Here is a 19084-nt window from a genome sequence, read left to right on the forward strand (position 1 = left end):
GGTACCCCACTTTTGGAAGGATTTTGTGAAGCTTCAATGGTCAATTTATTTGCTGCAATCTATAGCATTTCAATTTAAACTACAGATTTGGTGTTGCTTGATCACTGCTTTTTGATTACCATTGTCTTTCCTGATTTTTCACTGTTTAGTCTTCTCATCTACTTTCCTACTATTTCAATTTGCTGTATTCCTGCATTATCTTGTTTTCTAAAATAAAAATTATATAGGTAATTGTGTCTCACTTCTCCTTTGGACATCTGTTAATGTAAATGACTTACACTTTAATTCTGTAGATTTCTGACATGAAGCATCAAGTTTGTTTCTTTATTTTTGTAGTTTTTTTTAACCCTCTCCATTAAATTTGTCAAACCATTTGAAGCCTTTCAAAGGAAGTGCTTGTGGAGTAGCAGTGATGTAAAAACCACCAGTGCCCGACTGTATAACTTATTTCATGAACAGCATGACAATTTGCACAAAGAGTTAATTAGTAAATAAAGGGACTTGCCACATGTAAGAATGCTGGTTGGGATCATCCACTTGATGTGCTATTAATTGGACAATATGTTATTTTTAATTTGAAGCTGCAGAAGCTTTCTCCGTTTGTGACGAAAGAATTGTTTTTTGTTCCCCATTTATATGATTCTTGTATAAATGTTTATTCCTTTAACAGATTCGTCATTCATGTACAGTTACTTGAAGTTAGAGATAAATAGGATAAAACTGTATACAGCAACATCCATAAAGGTTTTCTCAAGCTTTTGATTACAGTATCAGTCATTTGACCAAACATGTCTTTCATAATACATTAAAAATGTATTTTGCTTTACAGGCATTAATTTGTAACCCAGAAAAATATAAAATATAAAGGAAAGCCTTAGCTATTTCAGCCTATTCTCCCATTTCTTGAGATCATGTTAGATCTTCTATCCAACCACTTGAGTTAATTGCCTCTTCAAGGGGTCATCTTCCTGATCTAACTTTTTTTAAATTGAGAAACTTTGGGCTTAGGCCCTTTGCCTTAAGTGCAAAACAACCACCAAAGTTATGAAAAGAAAGCAAGAAAATAATCATTGTTACAACACTGTATGCAACAGCTTATTAGTCTCAATACCATGTTAGGAATGTAAAATTTGCCTTTGAATATTTCCCAATTCAGTAAAATTGGAGCCATCCACAGTATCCCAATTCACAAGAGTCAAATTGTTGCTTGATCTCAGTATTGATGATGAGCTAATTTGTGTACCTATAACTTTTCCATGCATAGGACATTAAATGTGAAAGTTGCCTTAATCCTATAATAATTTTTCAGCTTATTTTGTCAGTAAAGGTACAAAAATAACAACCTCTAGTTCATCAGTGACCATTATCATTAGTTTGGGCAATTAGGTGGCCTTCATTTGGCCCTTAAGTATAGATAAATCTGAAGAGAAAAACAAATTTATGGACAACATTTTACTCTCTCACCAGGAGCAGATTGGGATGTGTAAATTAAGTATCATGCCATGGGAAGCATTCCCAGCACCTACACCCCTCCTCCCAATATGAACCCACTGCAATGTTATAAGCAGCCAGTTGGGAGGCAGGGTGGAAGGTGGCTCATTCCCTCATCTCAGTAATTTCTCTCACAGCTGGCAGGAGAAGTGGGTTTTAAGCCTGTCAGGATTGGACCAGAGTCTGCTGGGCATGTTAGAGAATTGGTCCCAGATTTCTCCTCCTATTTCTTACCTGTGCTCCCTGATCCCTACCCTTTCAGCCCCCACTGCTTCAATTTCTCCCCACCAAGCCTCTCACCTACCTACCTATCTGACCATATGACATTGGGTCTACTCCTGGCAGTGGCCACTGTTCTTGGTTTGACCAATTAAGAGCTCTTGGAGGCATTTGCTTCCCATATGGATATGGGGTCTTGCTGTGAGCCACAATTCTCCAAGCGTTAAGTGGCTATTGGACAGATTGTTGGAGCAGAGGCAGGTTTGACATCAACTTCATCTGTAGAGTGGAAGGGGAGGTCAAACAAATTTTTTTGCCAATTTTATTCAATTCTGAAAACAAGACTTTCTTTGATATTGAACTATATGTGTACAGCCTTTCCAAAACTTGTATTAGTATCCATTCTTTATGTTGAGATTTGGATATGACAGATTGTAGAAGTATAAAATGAAGCAACACACACGTTGGCAATTTAATCCACCATGCTTTTGCTGACAGTTTTACAGGTGCTATCTAACTGATTCCATTCCCATATTTCTTCAATAAGAACTCAGTTTTTCTTTCCTTTTCAAGTATATTTAAATTCTAGTTGCAAGTTACAATTCAATCTGCTTCCACCAACCTTTTACTAGTGCATTCCATATCATCAGAACTCAGTGTAAAAAAAAATCTGATACTACTACCAATTGTCTTCAATCTGTGTCCTCTGATTACCTCTCTTGCTAGCCTACACAATTAAAATTTTCAACAATTTTAATCATCTCTATTAAATTGCCACTCATCATTTTCTGTTGTAGGTATAGATCTCAGAATCTCTGGTTTCTTAACATAACTGACATTCTTCATCCTGGTATAATTTGTAGTAAGCTTTCTTTGCATCTTCTCAAGAGCTTTAAGATGCAATGCCAAGGATCTACTTATTCCATTCATAGATGAACATAGGTAAAAAGGAGTTATGTTGAGCTTCCTGATCGCATGAAATTCAAGAGGAGGATAAAATTAAGGGGAGAGTTCAAGATTTTACAGAAGAAAGACCTGTTTAGCAAATTGAGCAATTAAGTGCCAGATGAAGTTCAATGCAGACAAATGTGAAGCTGTAAGTTTTGAGAAAAGCAGTTAAAAGAAGCGTATCTTAAACATCAAAGGAGTAATTTTGATTTTGAACATCAGTGTAAAGCAGAAAATATCAAATCAACCCCCTATTATACAACTCACTGAATTTTCATTTCAAATGAACTCAATTGAAATTCAAATTGTGATATTAAAAATAAACTGCCTATTCAAAATTGTCTGCCTTAAACTATTGTTCATAATAAAATTGCACTCAAAGATCTTCGGATAATGAGGGAGCTGAGAGATGTAGAAATGTAGATAGCTTAATCTACCTGGAGTACAGGTCAAAAGCCCATAAGCAAGAAATTCACGTCAAATTTATGCAAGTCATTGTTGATGCCAAGTTGGAGTGTTACATACTGCTTTGAGCATTCATTACAAAACAGGTATTAGAGCCACGAAAAGTACAAGCATCTACTCAATGATACCAGCAATAAAAAAAACTGTTGATATGGGAAAAGAATTTTGAATTTTTTAAAAATTCAAACAGAAAGTTGAGCAATGTTCTATTAGAAGTTTTGAAAGATTAGTAGTGAAATATTTATTATCCCTGATTTAGAACATTGTCACTGAGGAGGGCACACACTATGGTTTGATATTAGATAATAGAAGAAATCTTATGGTACCCAATTGGGTTATGAGAGCCCATCCAACATGGAAAATCCTGCCCAATATTTATAAACTGCTGGTTCCCTCTGGATATAGGTATTACTACAAATGTTTAATTACAAATAGCTATTCATACAAAGAGCAAAATGTTATTTGAAATGGAATTGGATGAATATTTGAAATGAAAAATAAAAAATGGAAAAATCAGCAGTGGCCGTGTGGAACCCAACTGTTCATCATTCTCCATTCTGAAAAATAGCCATTTACCATACCTTGTTGTTTTTCATCGTTCAATATTGTTTCTACCAAGTTGACACTCTCCATCCTATTCTGTGATCTTCAGTGTTGTGTAATGTAGTCTTTTATGAAAATTAATTTGGAAATTCAATTAATTTCTTTCATCAACCTTCTTTGTTACTTCTTCAAAAAACGCAATTCTCTTATTCAAGTATTTTCTGCCTTTTACAATTCTGTACTCATCCAAACCTGGAAGTCAATGAGTTTGCACTCGAATCGGTGGGCTAGGTAACAATAGTCATAATATGCCTGAGTTTTACATCCAGTTTAAAAGAGAGAAAAATGGGTGTGAGACTTGAATTTTAAATTTGAGTAAGAGCAACCATTGGACATGAAAGTAGAAATAGCTGAAGTGAGCTAAGATATTAGGCTAGGAGATAGATTAGTGGAGATACAATGGCAAGAATTCAAAGGAATATTTCAGAATATTCATAGTAAGTACATTTGCAGATATGGTAGTAAAGTTTAAGACGCATTTAGACTCATGAATCAGGCAAGGAATAGAGGGATACAGACCAAGTGTACGCAGATGGGGTAAGTTTGGAATGGCATCATGATTAAAACAAACATGGTGGGCTGAAGCGCCTGTTCCTGTGCTGTACTGTTTAATGTTCTAAGAAGAAGACATACCATCCATGGTATGGGGCGGCACAGTGGCTGAGTGGTTAGCACTGCTGCCTCACAATACCAGAGACTTGTGTCCGATTCCACCTTCGGGTAACAATCTGTGTGGAGTTTGCATGTTCTCCCTGTGTCTGGATGGGTTTCCTGCAGGTGCTTCGGTTACTTCCCACAGTCCAAAGATGTGCAGGGTAGGGAGCTGGATCTGGGTGGGAAGCTCTTCAGAGGGTCAGTGAAGACACAATGGGCCAGATGGCCTGCTTCTACACCAGAGGCATTCTATGGTTAACTGAAAAAGTTACGGAAAGCATCAGAATTATGGATAAGGCATACAATTGTACAAAGGTGTTTGGCAAACCAAATGACTGAAATCCAAAGATGAACAGAGAATGGCTAAAACAACCATCAGGATAAATAAGTTAAAGCATGAAAGTAAGTAAGCTAGAAATGTAAAACAGCAAGAATTTTCACAGATTTCTAAAATGGAACAAAGTGAGAAAAGGTGTTGATTCTCAGGAGGGCAAAACTTTGGATTTATTATTAAATAGTGAAGAAATGGGAGATGTAAAGAGTTGGAGATTGATCAGTTTTTTTTAAACATTTGTATTTTTGAACTCACCTAAATTTCTAATTTATGTGCATGGGTATTGCATGTTTTATGTCTTCAGTTTTACATTTTGTTCAGATTCTCTATTTCTGATTCCTTTCCACTCTGATTGATTTCCGGTATTCAGAATAAGAGAGATTACTTTTGTTGTCCTTCCTGTTTGTATGGTTTACAGCGCTCAGTGAGGCCAGGATCCCCTTTACCTTCAGCACAGATATGACTATGGATTAGTTCTTCAACTATCATTTTAACAGTAGGCAAATGCCAGGCTGCCAAACAAGAGAATGTTCGGTCACACGAGCACACTTCAGTAAAGTTGAAACTGACTTTTTATATGCAGATTGGGAAGTAATCCACAGAAGGGTGGATTGCTGCTGAGTGTCTGTCAGCCTCTTCTGATCTTTGTAGTTACAAGAGATCACAGTCTGTTTTGACTTACCTTTGCCCATTTTGAAGGACTGTTTGAGATTGGGATGGCACAGTGACTCAGTGGTTAGCACTGCTGCCTCACAGTGCCAAGGACCCGGGTTCAATTCCTGCCTCGGGCAACTGTAATGTGTGGAGCTTGCACATTCTCCCCGTGTCTGCGTGGGTTTCCTCTGGGTGCTCCAGTTTCCTTCCACAGTCCAAAGATGTGCAGGTTAGGCCATGCTAAATTGCCCATAGTGTTAGGTGCATTAGTCAGGAGTGAATGTAGAGGAATGGATCTGGGTGGTTGCTCTTCGGAGGGTCGGTTTGGACTTGTTGGGCCGAAGGGCCTGTTCCACACTGTAGGGAATCTAATCTAATCCCTTGAATCCAATGTAAGACTCCCGCTCTCTCATTCTCATTAGAGCAGGTGTGTTGGTGTTAATTTTCCAATATTTCTTATTTTCAACATTTCTTAGTTTCTGGAAAAGTTCCACCAAACTGAAAAGCAACAAATATAACCCTGCTATTCAAGAAAGAAGAGTAGAAAACAATAAACTACGAATTCACACCTGCTTAGTTTCTTCAGCTTTTTCTGCTTTTATTATGTTGATTCCTAGCATGAACAGTATATCTAATGAGGAAAGATTTTTCACTCTGGGTCTGTTTTCACTAGAGTTTAGAAGCGTAAGTATTGATTTGATTGAAGTTTATAAGATCCTGAATATTCTTGACAAAATGGATGTTTAAAGGCTTTTTTTTAACATTAGAAGTCACCCTTTTAGAACAGGGATCAATAAATTATTTTTCTCTAAGGCTATTGCAATTTCAAAACTCTGCCTCAGAAACCTAATGGACTTGGAGTCATTGAATATTTATGTGGAGGTAGACAGAATCTTGTTAAGCAAGGAAATCATAGGTTATCTGGAAACATGGCAATGTGGAATTCAGAACACAAACAAATCAACCATGACCTTCTTGAATGTCCTATTTCTGCTTATAATTCGTATATATGTATGTTAATTTTCATTCTACACAACATTCTTCCCAATTATCAAAACCCAGTTACCAACTTGATCAAAACCTTATGCAATGAATATCACTGTAGCCCAATTATTCTCACTCAGACAAACTATTTACTATCCCTCAGATGTCCCAAAACATTGATTCTTTGGAAATTGCCTAGAACATTTGAACTTGTGATGAGCAATTCTCCTGCTCACCAGAACTCCTTCAAAAATGCCTCCTATTCTGAGCTAGAGCTGGGACTTCAACTGTTACATCTTGCTAACATGGATATGTATCCAGGAACTATTAGGCCAAAAAATCCTAGTCCAGCTCCTGGATAACTATACATCTAATCCCCAAATCACTCACACTGTGCTCATGAAATATATTCCCAGTAGTCTGGGGCAGTCATAAATATTCATGGATGCCAATTAATGCAATTGAAGTTCCTGACCATCAGGCCAGCCCACCTGAAAGGCTCCGATAATTTCATACTAAAATATTAATCTGCCATCAGGGCACTTAAATTTAGCCTCCAATCCACTTAAATTCACGGACCACCTTCTCAAAGCTCCAGACAGGCCCAGGGGATTCCACTCACTGTATTCGATGCCTTATCAAATGAATTATTTCCATCTTGGTCAGTCATAGACCAGGAACTCGCATGAATCAGCACCGTGATTTGACCCTTAAGGGAGGCTGTGAGGAAATCCCTCAATCATTTTCTACTGTCTTCTTGGAAATATTTTGCTATGACCAAGTTCCAACTGTCCAACAGATACACAATAAGTGCAGTATCAGAAAAATGCTGACTTTTTTCCCTTATTTATAAACATGTTATTCTGTTTCTGTTAAATTATTAAACAAAGGTCTGATTGGTTGCATTTCTGATCATCAGAGAATACACAAGTGTGAAAGCATTTCTCCCAGATAGACAAGTAACTGTTGACATTTCAAATTTTTATTTTTAGCGCATAAACAATGCAGCACAGTTTAATATTTAAAGAGTTGAACAGGAAGTTTCTGAATTCAGTCCTTGGTCTATGCTGAATTACCTACCATTTGGAATGGTAGTACAAGTGTTAGAATCAAAAACCCTATGTTTTGATGGTACATTTCATGTTTAACCTTCTGTTTCAGCTTCCAAAGTATGTGTAAGAAGAAAGATAGCAACACAACCCAGAATTCAGGAGAGTGTGATCAATCACTTCTAGTCACAGACCAGGATTTATTGGTGATTGGTGGGATACTTCAGTACTTGGATGATGATATTCCTCTTCTATCCATTGATGAAGAAGCAGGTGTTTCCTTTCTTCCTGGAGGTTAATGTATAAAAACACTCTAATTTCCATCACATGCATGTGATTAAATTATACAAAGCACTGTGAAATGATAGATATGGGGACCAAATTAAGTTAAAATTAAAACTTAAAATTCCAACTTTGTGGACAACACAAAACAAGGTGGCAATTTGAACTATAAGAAGGCAAAGGCTGATTGAGTGAGCAAAGACTTGGCAAATGAAATACAATGTAGGTAAATGTGAAGTTACTCACTTGGATAGGAGGAACAGAGTTGCAGAAATTCTTTTAAATGGTGAGAAATTGGAAAGTGTTGATGCCAAAATTATCTGGTTATCCTTGTATATACTGAAAGTTAAATGCAGGTGCCACAAGCAAATAGTTTGTGTCTTTATCATGAGAGACTTTGAGTACATAAGTGTGTTTTGTTTCAGTTTTATAGAGCCTTTTTGAGTCTGCACCCGGAGAGTTATGTGCAGGTTTGGTCCCCTTACCTGACAAGGGATATATTTGCCACAGGACTAAAGAAGAGAGATTGAGGAAACTGTGCTCGAATTCTGTTAAGTTTAGAAAAATGCAAAGTTACCTTATCAAAGCATACAAAATTTTTAAACGTCAAGACAGTAGTTACAGAAAGGATGTTTGCCCTGACCATGAAGGTCCAGAATCGAGGTGCACAGTTTCAGAAAAAGAGACAAGTATTTAGGATTGAGATGAGAAGGAACATCTTCACTGAGAGAGTAGTGAATCTTCATAATTTTCTACCTCAAAGGCTGTGGAGGCTTAGTCATTGAGTGTTTTCAAGACAGAGATCAACAGATTTCTGAATGCTAATGACATCACATGTATGGGAATAGCACAAGACAGTGGAACTGAAATAAAAGATCAGCCATGATCTAGAATGGCCAAGCAGGCTCTCAGAATTGAATGACCTACTCCTGTTTTTATGTTTCTATGTAAGTAATACTTTATTATAGCACCTTAGCACATAAACCTCTAAAGTGTTACAATCACTGAAGAATTTGGCATGCAGTGACTGTTCTTTTAGCAAATGCAGCAACCATTCTGTAGCATACATGTCCCCCAAATAGTCAGGTCAGTTAACCTAGCTGTTTTTGGTGCTGTTGTTTGAGGGAGACTTCAAAGCCAGAGAAATGGGCAAGTTTGCCGCTTTTCTTCCATTGCAGCATCTTAATTAATTAATAAGTTCTTGGAGACATGTCAGCAAAATAAAACCTGGCAGATAATTGTCATTTTACAAGTATCCTTTGTTAGGTTATTAGGATGGGTTCACTGGCTACAGCAGTAGAACCAAGTCTTAAGCCTGAGCACTTTTAAAGGTACAGTTTTTAGATCAGAGTGATGCTGGAAAAGCACAGCAGGTCAGGCAGCATCTGAGGACCAGGAAAATCGATGTTTCAGGCGAAAGCCCTTTTGCCCAAAATATCGATTTTCCTGCCCCTCGGATGCTGCCTGACCTGCTGTGCTTTTCCAGCACCACTCTGATCTAAACTCTGGTTTCCAGCATCCGCAGTCCTCACTTTTGCCTACTCTTAAAGGAACAGCTCAGAACACCAATTTGAATTTTCACCAATGTTCATTTGATGTTCAACTAAATATGTTTGAATATTCAGTACTTATTTGAAACAATATTGAGTAGATTTGTTGATCTTGAGGTAGAAAATTGTGGACCATTTCCACGATTTAAAATCAATTACCGGCTATATTTTGATATAACTATTTTAAAATAGTTCATTACTTTTTTTTCTAAAGCTTCATTAGACAATGGGGATGTGCCTTTGGTTTCACTGGTGCCTGAGGCACCTCCACTTGAAGATGGAAGACATAATCCTGGTCAACTGATAACAAGACTGCAAGATGTGCTTTACCACTTTGTTGCGCTTCCTGCAGTAAAGAGTAAATGGATCATTTTAGGTAAGAATTAAGTTGATTATGATTTAATCGTTAATATTATTTCAATCCAAAATTAGAGAGCAGACCTTTAACAAGTGTTAAGTAAAATGTTGATCTTATGCACGTGAAGAATTAGTGCAAATATATTCACTTTTTCAGTTATGGAAAGAAGAAAAGGTTTGCATTTATATAGTGTCTTTCATGACGTCAGGATGCCCCAAAGCACTTTCCAGGCAATTACATATTTTTATTGAATTGTAATCACTGTTGTGGAAATTGCTCCAAGTCCAAACCTGTGTGTTTATAAATGAACCTGTAACATAATAACACATCCCAAATTGTTTCACAGGAACATTACAAAATAAATATAACAACCCCATAAGGAAATACTAGGACAGAAAACCAACAACTTAACCATAAAGATAGGTTTTAAGCAATGTGTTAAGAGAGGAAAGTGAAATAAAGATTTAAAGATTAGGAAGTCATGATTTGGAGGTGCCAGTGTTGGCCTGGGGTATACAAAGTTAAAAATCACACAACGCCAGGTTATAGTCCAACAGGTTTATTTGGAAGCACTAGCTTTCGAAGTGCTGGTCCTTCATCAGGTAGCTGTCCTAATCACCAGATTAGGAAGGGAATTCCAGAACATAGTACCAAGGTAACTGAAGGCACAGCCACACAAGAGATCAGAATTAAAGGAGTGTAGCTATCCCCAAGTATTGCAGAGCTAGAAGAGGAAAGGCTGAGGCTATTGTGGTCAAATTAAACATTCTATATTGACCCACAGCTGGAGAAATCATGCCTGACAGAAAATTGGCCAAACTAAATTAAATAGCAGCCAGCAGTAATCAGCTACAGAGAACAGTGGAAACCCAGATCAAAGAGTTTACAAATGTTCAAGGAGAACCAGTTGAAATCAATCCAATTGTTGTGTATTAGATAATTGTCAATTAGACGTCCTGGCATCTTGATTGCTTGAGGGCATGCACTTTACAACTCCCGACATGGCAAAAGTGAGTGGTATTAGCTTGACACCGTCAGACGATTTGAACCCAGCTCATGACCCCTTTGGCCAAAGGCCACACAATACTTTGCAATATCTGGTGCAAATGAGGAGAAGAACACATTCCTGGGTGCCATCCCCTCAATCACTGAAGACTCGGCGAAGACTCCCAAGGAAGTCTCATGGCAGAAGATCGTGTGGCAACCCAAGAAGACCGAGGAAAAGATCCAGCCTGACCTACAAGACCCATTTTTGTGAAAGAGAGCCAACCCTACATCAGAGACGATAGAGATTCCAACAATTCAGCTCAAACACATGAATCAGTGCGGGTAATGTTCTCTCAGGCGAATGTGCCAAATAGAGAGTAAATATTGTGGGAATCTGGGAAATGCTCGCAGGATGTTTTTAATAAGGAATAATTTATTGGTAAAATCAAGTTGAGCTCACAAACAGATTTCTGTGTCTCTTTGTCCAGCTCACTATCAAGACCACTTCGGTAAAATATTTTTAATACGTAAACTGATTGAAGCATGCAAAGCACAGAAATCACTATGGAGGCATTTTAAAATCAAGGATAAGAATTTAAATTCAACCATTAAATAATAGTGAGTTGGTATAGATCAACTCAAGACTGATAGATGAGTGACATCAAGGTGCATGTTAACAGTGTTTTGAATGAACTCATGTTCACAGAGGTTGCAGGATGGAAAGCCACTAACAGTGTGCTGGAAGAACCAGGTCTGCAGGTAACAAAAGCATGAATGAAGGTTTCTGCAGCAGTGAATGTGAGTAGAGATAGAGATGGTCAATTTTATGGAAATGTAAATAGGCTGGCTTAATGGGTATAGTTGAAAACTCATCTTGAAGTCATTTATAACACTGGGATTGTGACAAGCTAGCCTCCGATAGTTGCCCTGGAAAAATATGAAATCTATGGTGACAAAGTAGAGTTTGGAGCACAGATTGAAGAAAATGGCTTCAGTTTTCCCATTGTTGAATTAGAAGAAATCTCTGCTCTTTTGTTACAGGATGTTGGATATGCAACTCAATAGCTAACAGACGTTGAGCTAGGTAGGCATGAGGTAGATCTGAATTGCATCGGTATTCTTGTGGAAGTTATAACAGCTTTTGGATGATGTTGCTGAGGGGCAATATTTACATGACAAATATGAAGAGTCCAAGGATAAGTGTTTGGGTAATACCAGAGATATTAAGTGCAGGGCTGAAAATGTGTTGCTGGAAAAGCGCAGCAGGTCAGGCAGCATCCAAGGAACAGGAGAATCGACATTTCGGGCATAAGCCCTTCTTCAGGAATGAGGAAAGTGTGTCCAGCAGGCTAAGATAAAATGTAGGGAGGAGGGACTTGGGGGAGGGGCACTGGAAATGCGATAGGTGGAAGAAGGTCAAGGTGAGGGTGATAGGCCGAAGTGGGGTGGGGGCGGGGAGATCAGGAAGAAGATTGCAGGTTAGGAAGGCGGTGCTGAGTTAGAGGGATATGACTGAGACAAGGTGGGGGGAGGGGAAATGAGGAAACTGGAGAAATCTGAGTTCATCCCTTGTGGTTGGAGGGTTCCTAGGCGGAAGATGAGGTGCTCTTCCTCCAACCGTCGTGTTGCTATGGTCTGGCGATGGAGGAGTCCAAGGACCTGCATGTCCTTGGTGGAGTGGGAGGGGGAGTTGAAGTGTTGAGCTACGGGGTGGTTGGGTTGGTTGGTCCAGGTGTCCCAGAGGTGTTCTCTGAAACGTTCCACAAGTAGGCAGCCTGTCTCCCCAATATAGAGGAGGCCACATCGGGTGCAGCGGATGCAATAGATGATGTGTGTGGAGGTGCAGGTGAATTTGTGGCGGATATGGAAGGATCCCTTGGGGCCTTGGAGGGAAGTAAGGGGGGAGGTGTGGGCGCAAGTTTTGCATTTCTTGCGGTTGCAGGGGAAGGTGCCGATCGACGATTCGGGCATAAGCCCTTCGTCATTGATAATGATTTTATAACTACCATTAAACAAATAACAATGGAGCCAGGCAATTCAATATATCAAATAGCTAGATGACAATGGGGAGGAGAGTAATGTGATCAACTGTGTCACAAGCTGCAGCCAGATTGAGAAAAACAAGATGGGTTGGTTGGCTTTTGTTACAGTAATACATGAAGTCATTTCTGATGTTGATAAGAGCTGTTTTGTTACAGTTGTAGGGGCAGGCACCTGATTGGAGAATTCAGACATGGAGTTCCAGGAAGGCTAGGTACAAATTTGGGAGGTGACTACTCATTCAATGATTTTGGAAAGGGAAGGGAGATTGGAGATGGGGTGGTCACTTGCAAAGCCAGCGGGGTCAAAAGTTGTTTGTTTTTAGGCGAGCGATGAAGGTGGAGATATGCAGCAAAGTTGGACAGCTACTGAGGAGAAACAATCAATTAATTATGCCTGTTTACATGCAAACCAGTAAGGGAGTCTAGGTGATCAGCTATTTCGTACAACAGAAAATGGATCTCATGAATGAGATGAGCTTAGAGAAGGCAGGAAGTAAGAAAAAAAAGATGTTCAGGTCAAGTGTAGAGAGATTTTTATTGTAGGTATGGTCCAGTGTGTTGGGGAAGAGAGGGAAGTGACAGACATAACTAATTAGATGATTTCAATCTTGGTAACTATCCATGAGCCATTCTTATCATCTGTAGAGACTGGAAGAAATTGGGAAAGATGTTTAAGGAGACATCTTGCAGTAAAGAAAATAAACTGGATTTTTGCTTTGCATTCCAGAATAATCCTGAATTATCCAGAATAATCGTGAAATAGTAAGCTATTTTTTTGCAGAAGAGAGCAACATGTTATCCAGGCAGATCCGGAAGTAAATAGCTAATCCATTTGTCTGCCAGAGTTCAATTTTTCAGCCTTTGGACTTAAGGGAGGGGAAATGAGGACTGTACTGGGGCAACAGCCAGAAACACTAATCGCTAAATGCTGTAAACTCTGTAAAAGATTTTTCAAAAATGATCAGGTCACTAATATCACTTACCTCAATCACTTTTCATTTTTGAAAATTGCTAAATGCTTCATCATTTAATACAATTAATGACTTACTGTTCATCAAAGCTTTGATTTCTCAATCTATGTTTTAATTTCTGAACAGAATGGGGAATGAAGATAGAGAAATCTAAGATATGATACAAAGATAATTTGCTGATGTATGTTCCACAGCACCTTGCCCATTTCTACTTCATAACCTTCAGTTCATGGGATTTTGTTTGGAGAATTTTCTTCTATTATTTCTGTTTGATCATCTGAGAATAAATGCACTGAAGCTTAACTCATGTCAGCTGTGCACAGTGGGAACAGAAATTGCTTCTATTATTATTTCTGTATTCTTCAGTTGAATCAACATCTCCACAGCTAGTTGATTTATGTTTTTCTTTTGAATTTCATTCCATTTCTGAGATGTGAATTTTGGGTAAATTTACTAATCCTACCTTCCCAGCTGGAAGTCAGTGCAAATCTAAGAAAGAGCTGTATGACTAGCACAAGGTTAGCAGCCCTCATGAAACTGGGGTGTGGGATCAGTAACTTTCCCTTCTGTTTCTGTGGGTGAGAAGGATATAATTTATCTCTCTTTTTTTAACCTGAGGTGGATTTTAATTATAAATTGAAGCAATTAAATGATAAGTGCACAAAAATGAGGGAAGAAACTTTGTTTCAAATACAGCTGACTTACTCAGAAATTGATACGATCTAAACTTGTACTGCTTATTTCCATTGTGTTCTCAACTGACCAAAAATCTCTCAATTGAAAACTTTTTCAGAAGCCAAAGCTTTTCCTTGATGCTTACATAAGGCTTCTTGTTTAAAATACATTTAAGAATCTATTAGCCTTTTCTTCCCATTTTTCTTAAGTGCAAAAATATATCAAGGATTAATGATCTTCCAGTGCATACAAACAGAACAAAACCTAAAACTATTAAAAATATTGCAGGAAGCTTTCAATAATAAAATTTACAATGCCAAGTTAAGTACCAGTGTTTAATATTTTTGACATTATGGATGTCAAGGTTTCAACTGCATGTTAATTTTTCTAATGGATTAACTTACTGCTGACTAACCAGGCCTATGTGCAAAACTGCTGGATGCTTCACAACTGGTTGAAAATAAAACTTTGCCATTCCACTCTTCTGCTGTGAAGAATAGACTGGGGTGGTTGTAAACCTACTGCTGGTCTTGGGTGTGAGTGGACAGGTGTGATGCCCACTACGTGTGCAAGATAAATTGCAGGGTTGATTTGTAACTGGATTTGAGTGTCAGCAGAGAGATCTGAAGGATTGTTAAGATTTTACGGAGAGACTTGGCCCATTTCCAAGAAGATTGCATTCCTTTGGCAACTAATCATCTCCAAGGGAGATAGCTGAAGAGAAGATTTGTAGCTCGAGTGCTCGTTGTTGTGGTTCTGTTCGCCAAGCTGGGAATTTGTGTTACAGAACACCGAACGGAGAATTCACCACAAAGGTATACAGGAAAGCCACACACACAGACCAAGTCCTAAACTACGAAAGCAACCACCCCAACACACACAAAAGAAGTTGCATCAAGACACTGTTCAAAAGGGCCACAACACACTGCAGTACACCAGAACTGCAAAAAGAGGAAGAAGAACACCTATACAATGTATTTGCCAAAAACGGATACCCACGCAATTTCACCAACAGATGCCTAAGGGAAAGACAACGGAATGAGCACATGTCACAACCCAAAAGACTAGCCACACTACCATATATCAAAAACATTTCTGAACTGACAGCCAGACTACTGCGACCACTAGGACTCATAACAGCACACAAACCAACAACCACTCTCAGACAACAACTCACCAGGATGAAGGACCCGATACCCAGCATGAGCAAAACCAATGTAGTGTACAAAATCCTATGCAAGGACTGCACAAAACACTACATAGGACAAACAGGAAGACAGCTAACGATCCGTATCCATGAACACCAACTAGCCACGAAACGACATGACCAGCTATCCTTAGTAGCCACACACTCAGATGACAAGCAACATGAGTTCGACTGGGACACCACTACCATTATAGGGCAAGCCAAACAGAGAACAGCCAGGGAATTCCTAGAGGCATGGCACTCATCCACAGACTCTATCAACAAACACATCGACCTGGACCTAATATACCGGCCACTACAGCGGACAGCTGGAACTGACAACTGGAAGCGGCAGATACAAATCACTATAAATGCCAGAGGAAACATCACAGAAGCGCTTCACAGGAGGCTCCCAAGCACTGAGGATGTCACCTAGACAGGGGACGAAACGTCTGCAACACAAATTCCCAGCTCGGCAAACAGAACCACAACAGATAGCTGAAAAGATAGTGGAGGTGTTAGTGGTGATCTTTCAGGAATCACTAGAATCAGGAAGGATCCCAGAGGATTGGAAAATCGCTAACATTGACACCCTTGTTTAAAAAGAGAGTAACGCAAAAGACAGAAATTTACAGACCAATTAGCCTAACCTCAGTTATGGGTCAGATCCTGGAATCCATTGTGAAAGACGAGATTTCAGAACACTTGGAAATGTATGGTAAAATAGAGCAAAGTCAGCATGGTTTCATCAAGAGGAGGTCATGCCTGACAAATCTGCTAGAATTCTTTGAGAAAGTAATGAGCAGCTTAGACCAAGGAGAGCCAATGGATGTTATCTACCTGGACTTCAAGAAGGTCTTTGACAAGGTGCTGCACAGGAGGCTACTGATTAAGATAAGGGCCCATGGGGTTAGAGGCAAGGTGCTAATGTGGATAGAAGTTGGCTGTCTGGCAGCAAGCAGAGAGTGGGGATAAAAGGGTCCTTCTCAGGATGGCAGCCGGTGACAAATGGTGTTACAAACGGCTCAGTGTTGTGACCACAACTTTTCACGTTATACACTAACCATCTAGCTGAAAGGACTAAGGGCATTTTGGCTAAGTTTGCAGATGATACAAAGGTAGCTAGCGGGACAGATAGCATTGAGGAGGCAGGGAAGCAGTAGAAGAATTTGCACAGGTTAGAAGAGTGGGCAAAAAAGTGGTAGATGGAGTACAACGTGGGAAAGTGTGAGGTCATGCACTTTGGTAGGACGAATAGAGGCATGGTCTATTTTCTAAATGGGAAGAAAATTCAGAAATCTGAAGAGCAAAGAGACTTGGGAGTTTTGGTCCAGGATTCTCTCAAGATAAACATGCAGGTTGAGTCAGTAGTTAGGAAGGCAAATGCAATGATGGCATTTGTTTTGAGAGGACTTGAATATAAAAGCAGGGACACACTTCTGAGACTCTATAAACCTCTGGTCAGACCACATTTGGGGTATTGTGCACAGTTTTGAGTCTCATACCTCAAGAAAGATGTACAAGCCCTGAAGCATGTTCAGAGGAAGTTCATGAGAATGATCCTAGGAATGAAAAGCTTAACATATGATGAACGTTTGAGGACTTTTGGTCTATACTGGATGGAGTTTAGAAGGATATCGGGAGAGCTAATTGAAACTTACAGAATATTGAATGGCGTGGACCAACCGGATGTTGGGAAGATGTTTCCATTGATAAGAGAGACTAATGCACAGCCTTAGAGTAAAGGGAAGACCTTTTAGAATGGAGATAAGGAGAAAGTTCTTCAGTCAGAGAGTGGTGAATCTATGGAATTCATTGCTGCAGAAGGCTGTGGAGGCTAGGTTATTGAATGAATTTAAAACTGAGATAGATAGGTTGTTGAGTGTCAAGGGGATCAAGGGTTACGGGGAGAAAACAGGAGAATGGCGATGAGAAACTTGTCAGCCATAATTGAATGGTGGAGCAGACTCGAGCTGAATGGCCTAATTTCTGATAGTCTTATATTTTATATGGTTACCATCTCTCTTCCAAATTCATAACGATGATATTGTCTCTAGAAAGAAATATGAAAGAGATCATTCTGAGGAGACAATGAGATACAAAGAACAAAGAAAATTACAACACAAGAGAACAGACCCTTCACCCTCCAGGCCTGTGCTGATCCAGATCCTCTATCTAAACTTGTCGGCTATTTTCTAAGGATCTGTATTCCCCTGCTCCCCGCCCATTCATGTCTCTGTCTAGATATATCTTCTATGACGCTATCGTGCCCGCCTCTACCACCTCTGCTGGCAATGCGTTCTGCACACCCATCACCCTCTGCATAAAGAACTTTCCACACATAACTCCTTTAAACTGTTCCCCTCTCACCTTGAACTTGTGACCCCTTGTAATTGAGTCCCCCACTTTAGGAAAAAGCCTCTTGCTATCCCCCCTGTCTGTACCTCTCATGATTTTGTAAACCTCAATCAGGTCCTCCCTCAACCTCCATCTTTCTAATGGAAGTAATCGTAATCTACTCAATCTCTCTTCATAGCTAGCGCCCTCCATAACAGGCAACATCCTAGTGAGCCTCCTCTGCACCCTCTCCAAAGCATCCACATCCTTTTGGTAATGAGGTGACCCAGAACTGTACGCAGTGTTCCAAATGTGGCTGAACCAAAGTCCTATACAACTGTAACATGACCTGCCAACTCTTGTACTCAATACCCCATCCGATGAAGGAAAGCATGCCGTATGCCTTCTTGACCACTTTACTGACTTGTGTTGCCACCTTCAGGCAACAATGAACCTGAACACCCAGATCTCTCTGTACACCCAGGGCTTTTCCATTTGTGGTATAGTTCGCTCTGGAATTGGATCTTCCAAAATGCATCACCTCGCATTTGCCCAGATTGAACTTCATCTGCTATTCCTCCGCCCCACTCTCCAACCTAACTACATTCTGCTGCATTCGCTGACAGTCCCCTTCACTATCTGCTTCTCCACCAATCTTAGGGTCATCTGCAAACTTTGCTAATCAGACCGCCCATATTTTTCTCCAGATCATTAAACAACAGTGATCACAACACGGATCCCTGTGGAACACCACTGGTCACAGTTCTTCATTATGAGAAACTCTCTTCCACTACTACTCTCTGTCCCCTGCTGCCCAGTCAGATCTCTATCCAACTAGCTAGTACATCCTGGACCCCACTTCCTCTATGAGCAACTTATTAAACTCCTTACTGAGATAATGTTGCTTTTTCCTTCATGTGTGAATGTTGCATATGGACTAATGGAAGCTTACTGTAAACCAATATTCTTTGCCTGTCAGACACCAAAGATTGTTGGGTTATTTCTCAATTTAAGCTTATGGGGGGTTAAATTAGAGTTGAACATTAATTCGATACTTTTATGATTATCATGTACACATTAAAACATACTTTGCTAAATCCCATGTCATGTCTGATTCTTGTGAAATATATTATTTAATGGTTTAATATTAATAGAAATATAGGAACAGAAGTAGGTTATTCAGTTCTTTGAAATTATTCTGCTATTCAATTGGATCATGTCTGATCTGTGCTTTCCCTTACTTGCCTTTGTCCATATTCCTTGATACTCTTACCTGATGAAAATCTATTGATATC

The 19084-nt window shown here is 39.4% G+C and overlaps 1 protein-coding gene across 8 annotated transcripts in view; it reads left to right on the top strand.

The window, feature by feature from the left end:
* disp3 (dispatched RND transporter family member 3) overlaps nucleotides 1-19084 on the top strand; it is a 507963-nt gene that overhangs the window by 404648 nt on the left and 84231 nt on the right. For 7 of the 8 annotated variants that reach the window (XM_072586713.1, XM_072586711.1, XM_072586710.1 and 4 more), the window contains 2 exons: nucleotides 7514-7695; nucleotides 9448-9609. In XM_072586713.1, coding sequence (XP_072442814.1) covers nucleotides 7514-7695; nucleotides 9448-9609 — 344 coding nt within the window. The remainder of the gene's footprint in view (nucleotides 1-7513; nucleotides 7696-9447; nucleotides 9610-19084) is intronic. The other variant, XM_072586714.1, reaches the window with a different exon arrangement.

This window comes from Chiloscyllium punctatum, chromosome 16 (assembly GCF_047496795.1).
Source record: "Chiloscyllium punctatum isolate Juve2018m chromosome 16, sChiPun1.3, whole genome shotgun sequence".
Taxonomy (NCBI): domain Eukaryota; kingdom Metazoa; phylum Chordata; class Chondrichthyes; order Orectolobiformes; family Hemiscylliidae; genus Chiloscyllium; species Chiloscyllium punctatum.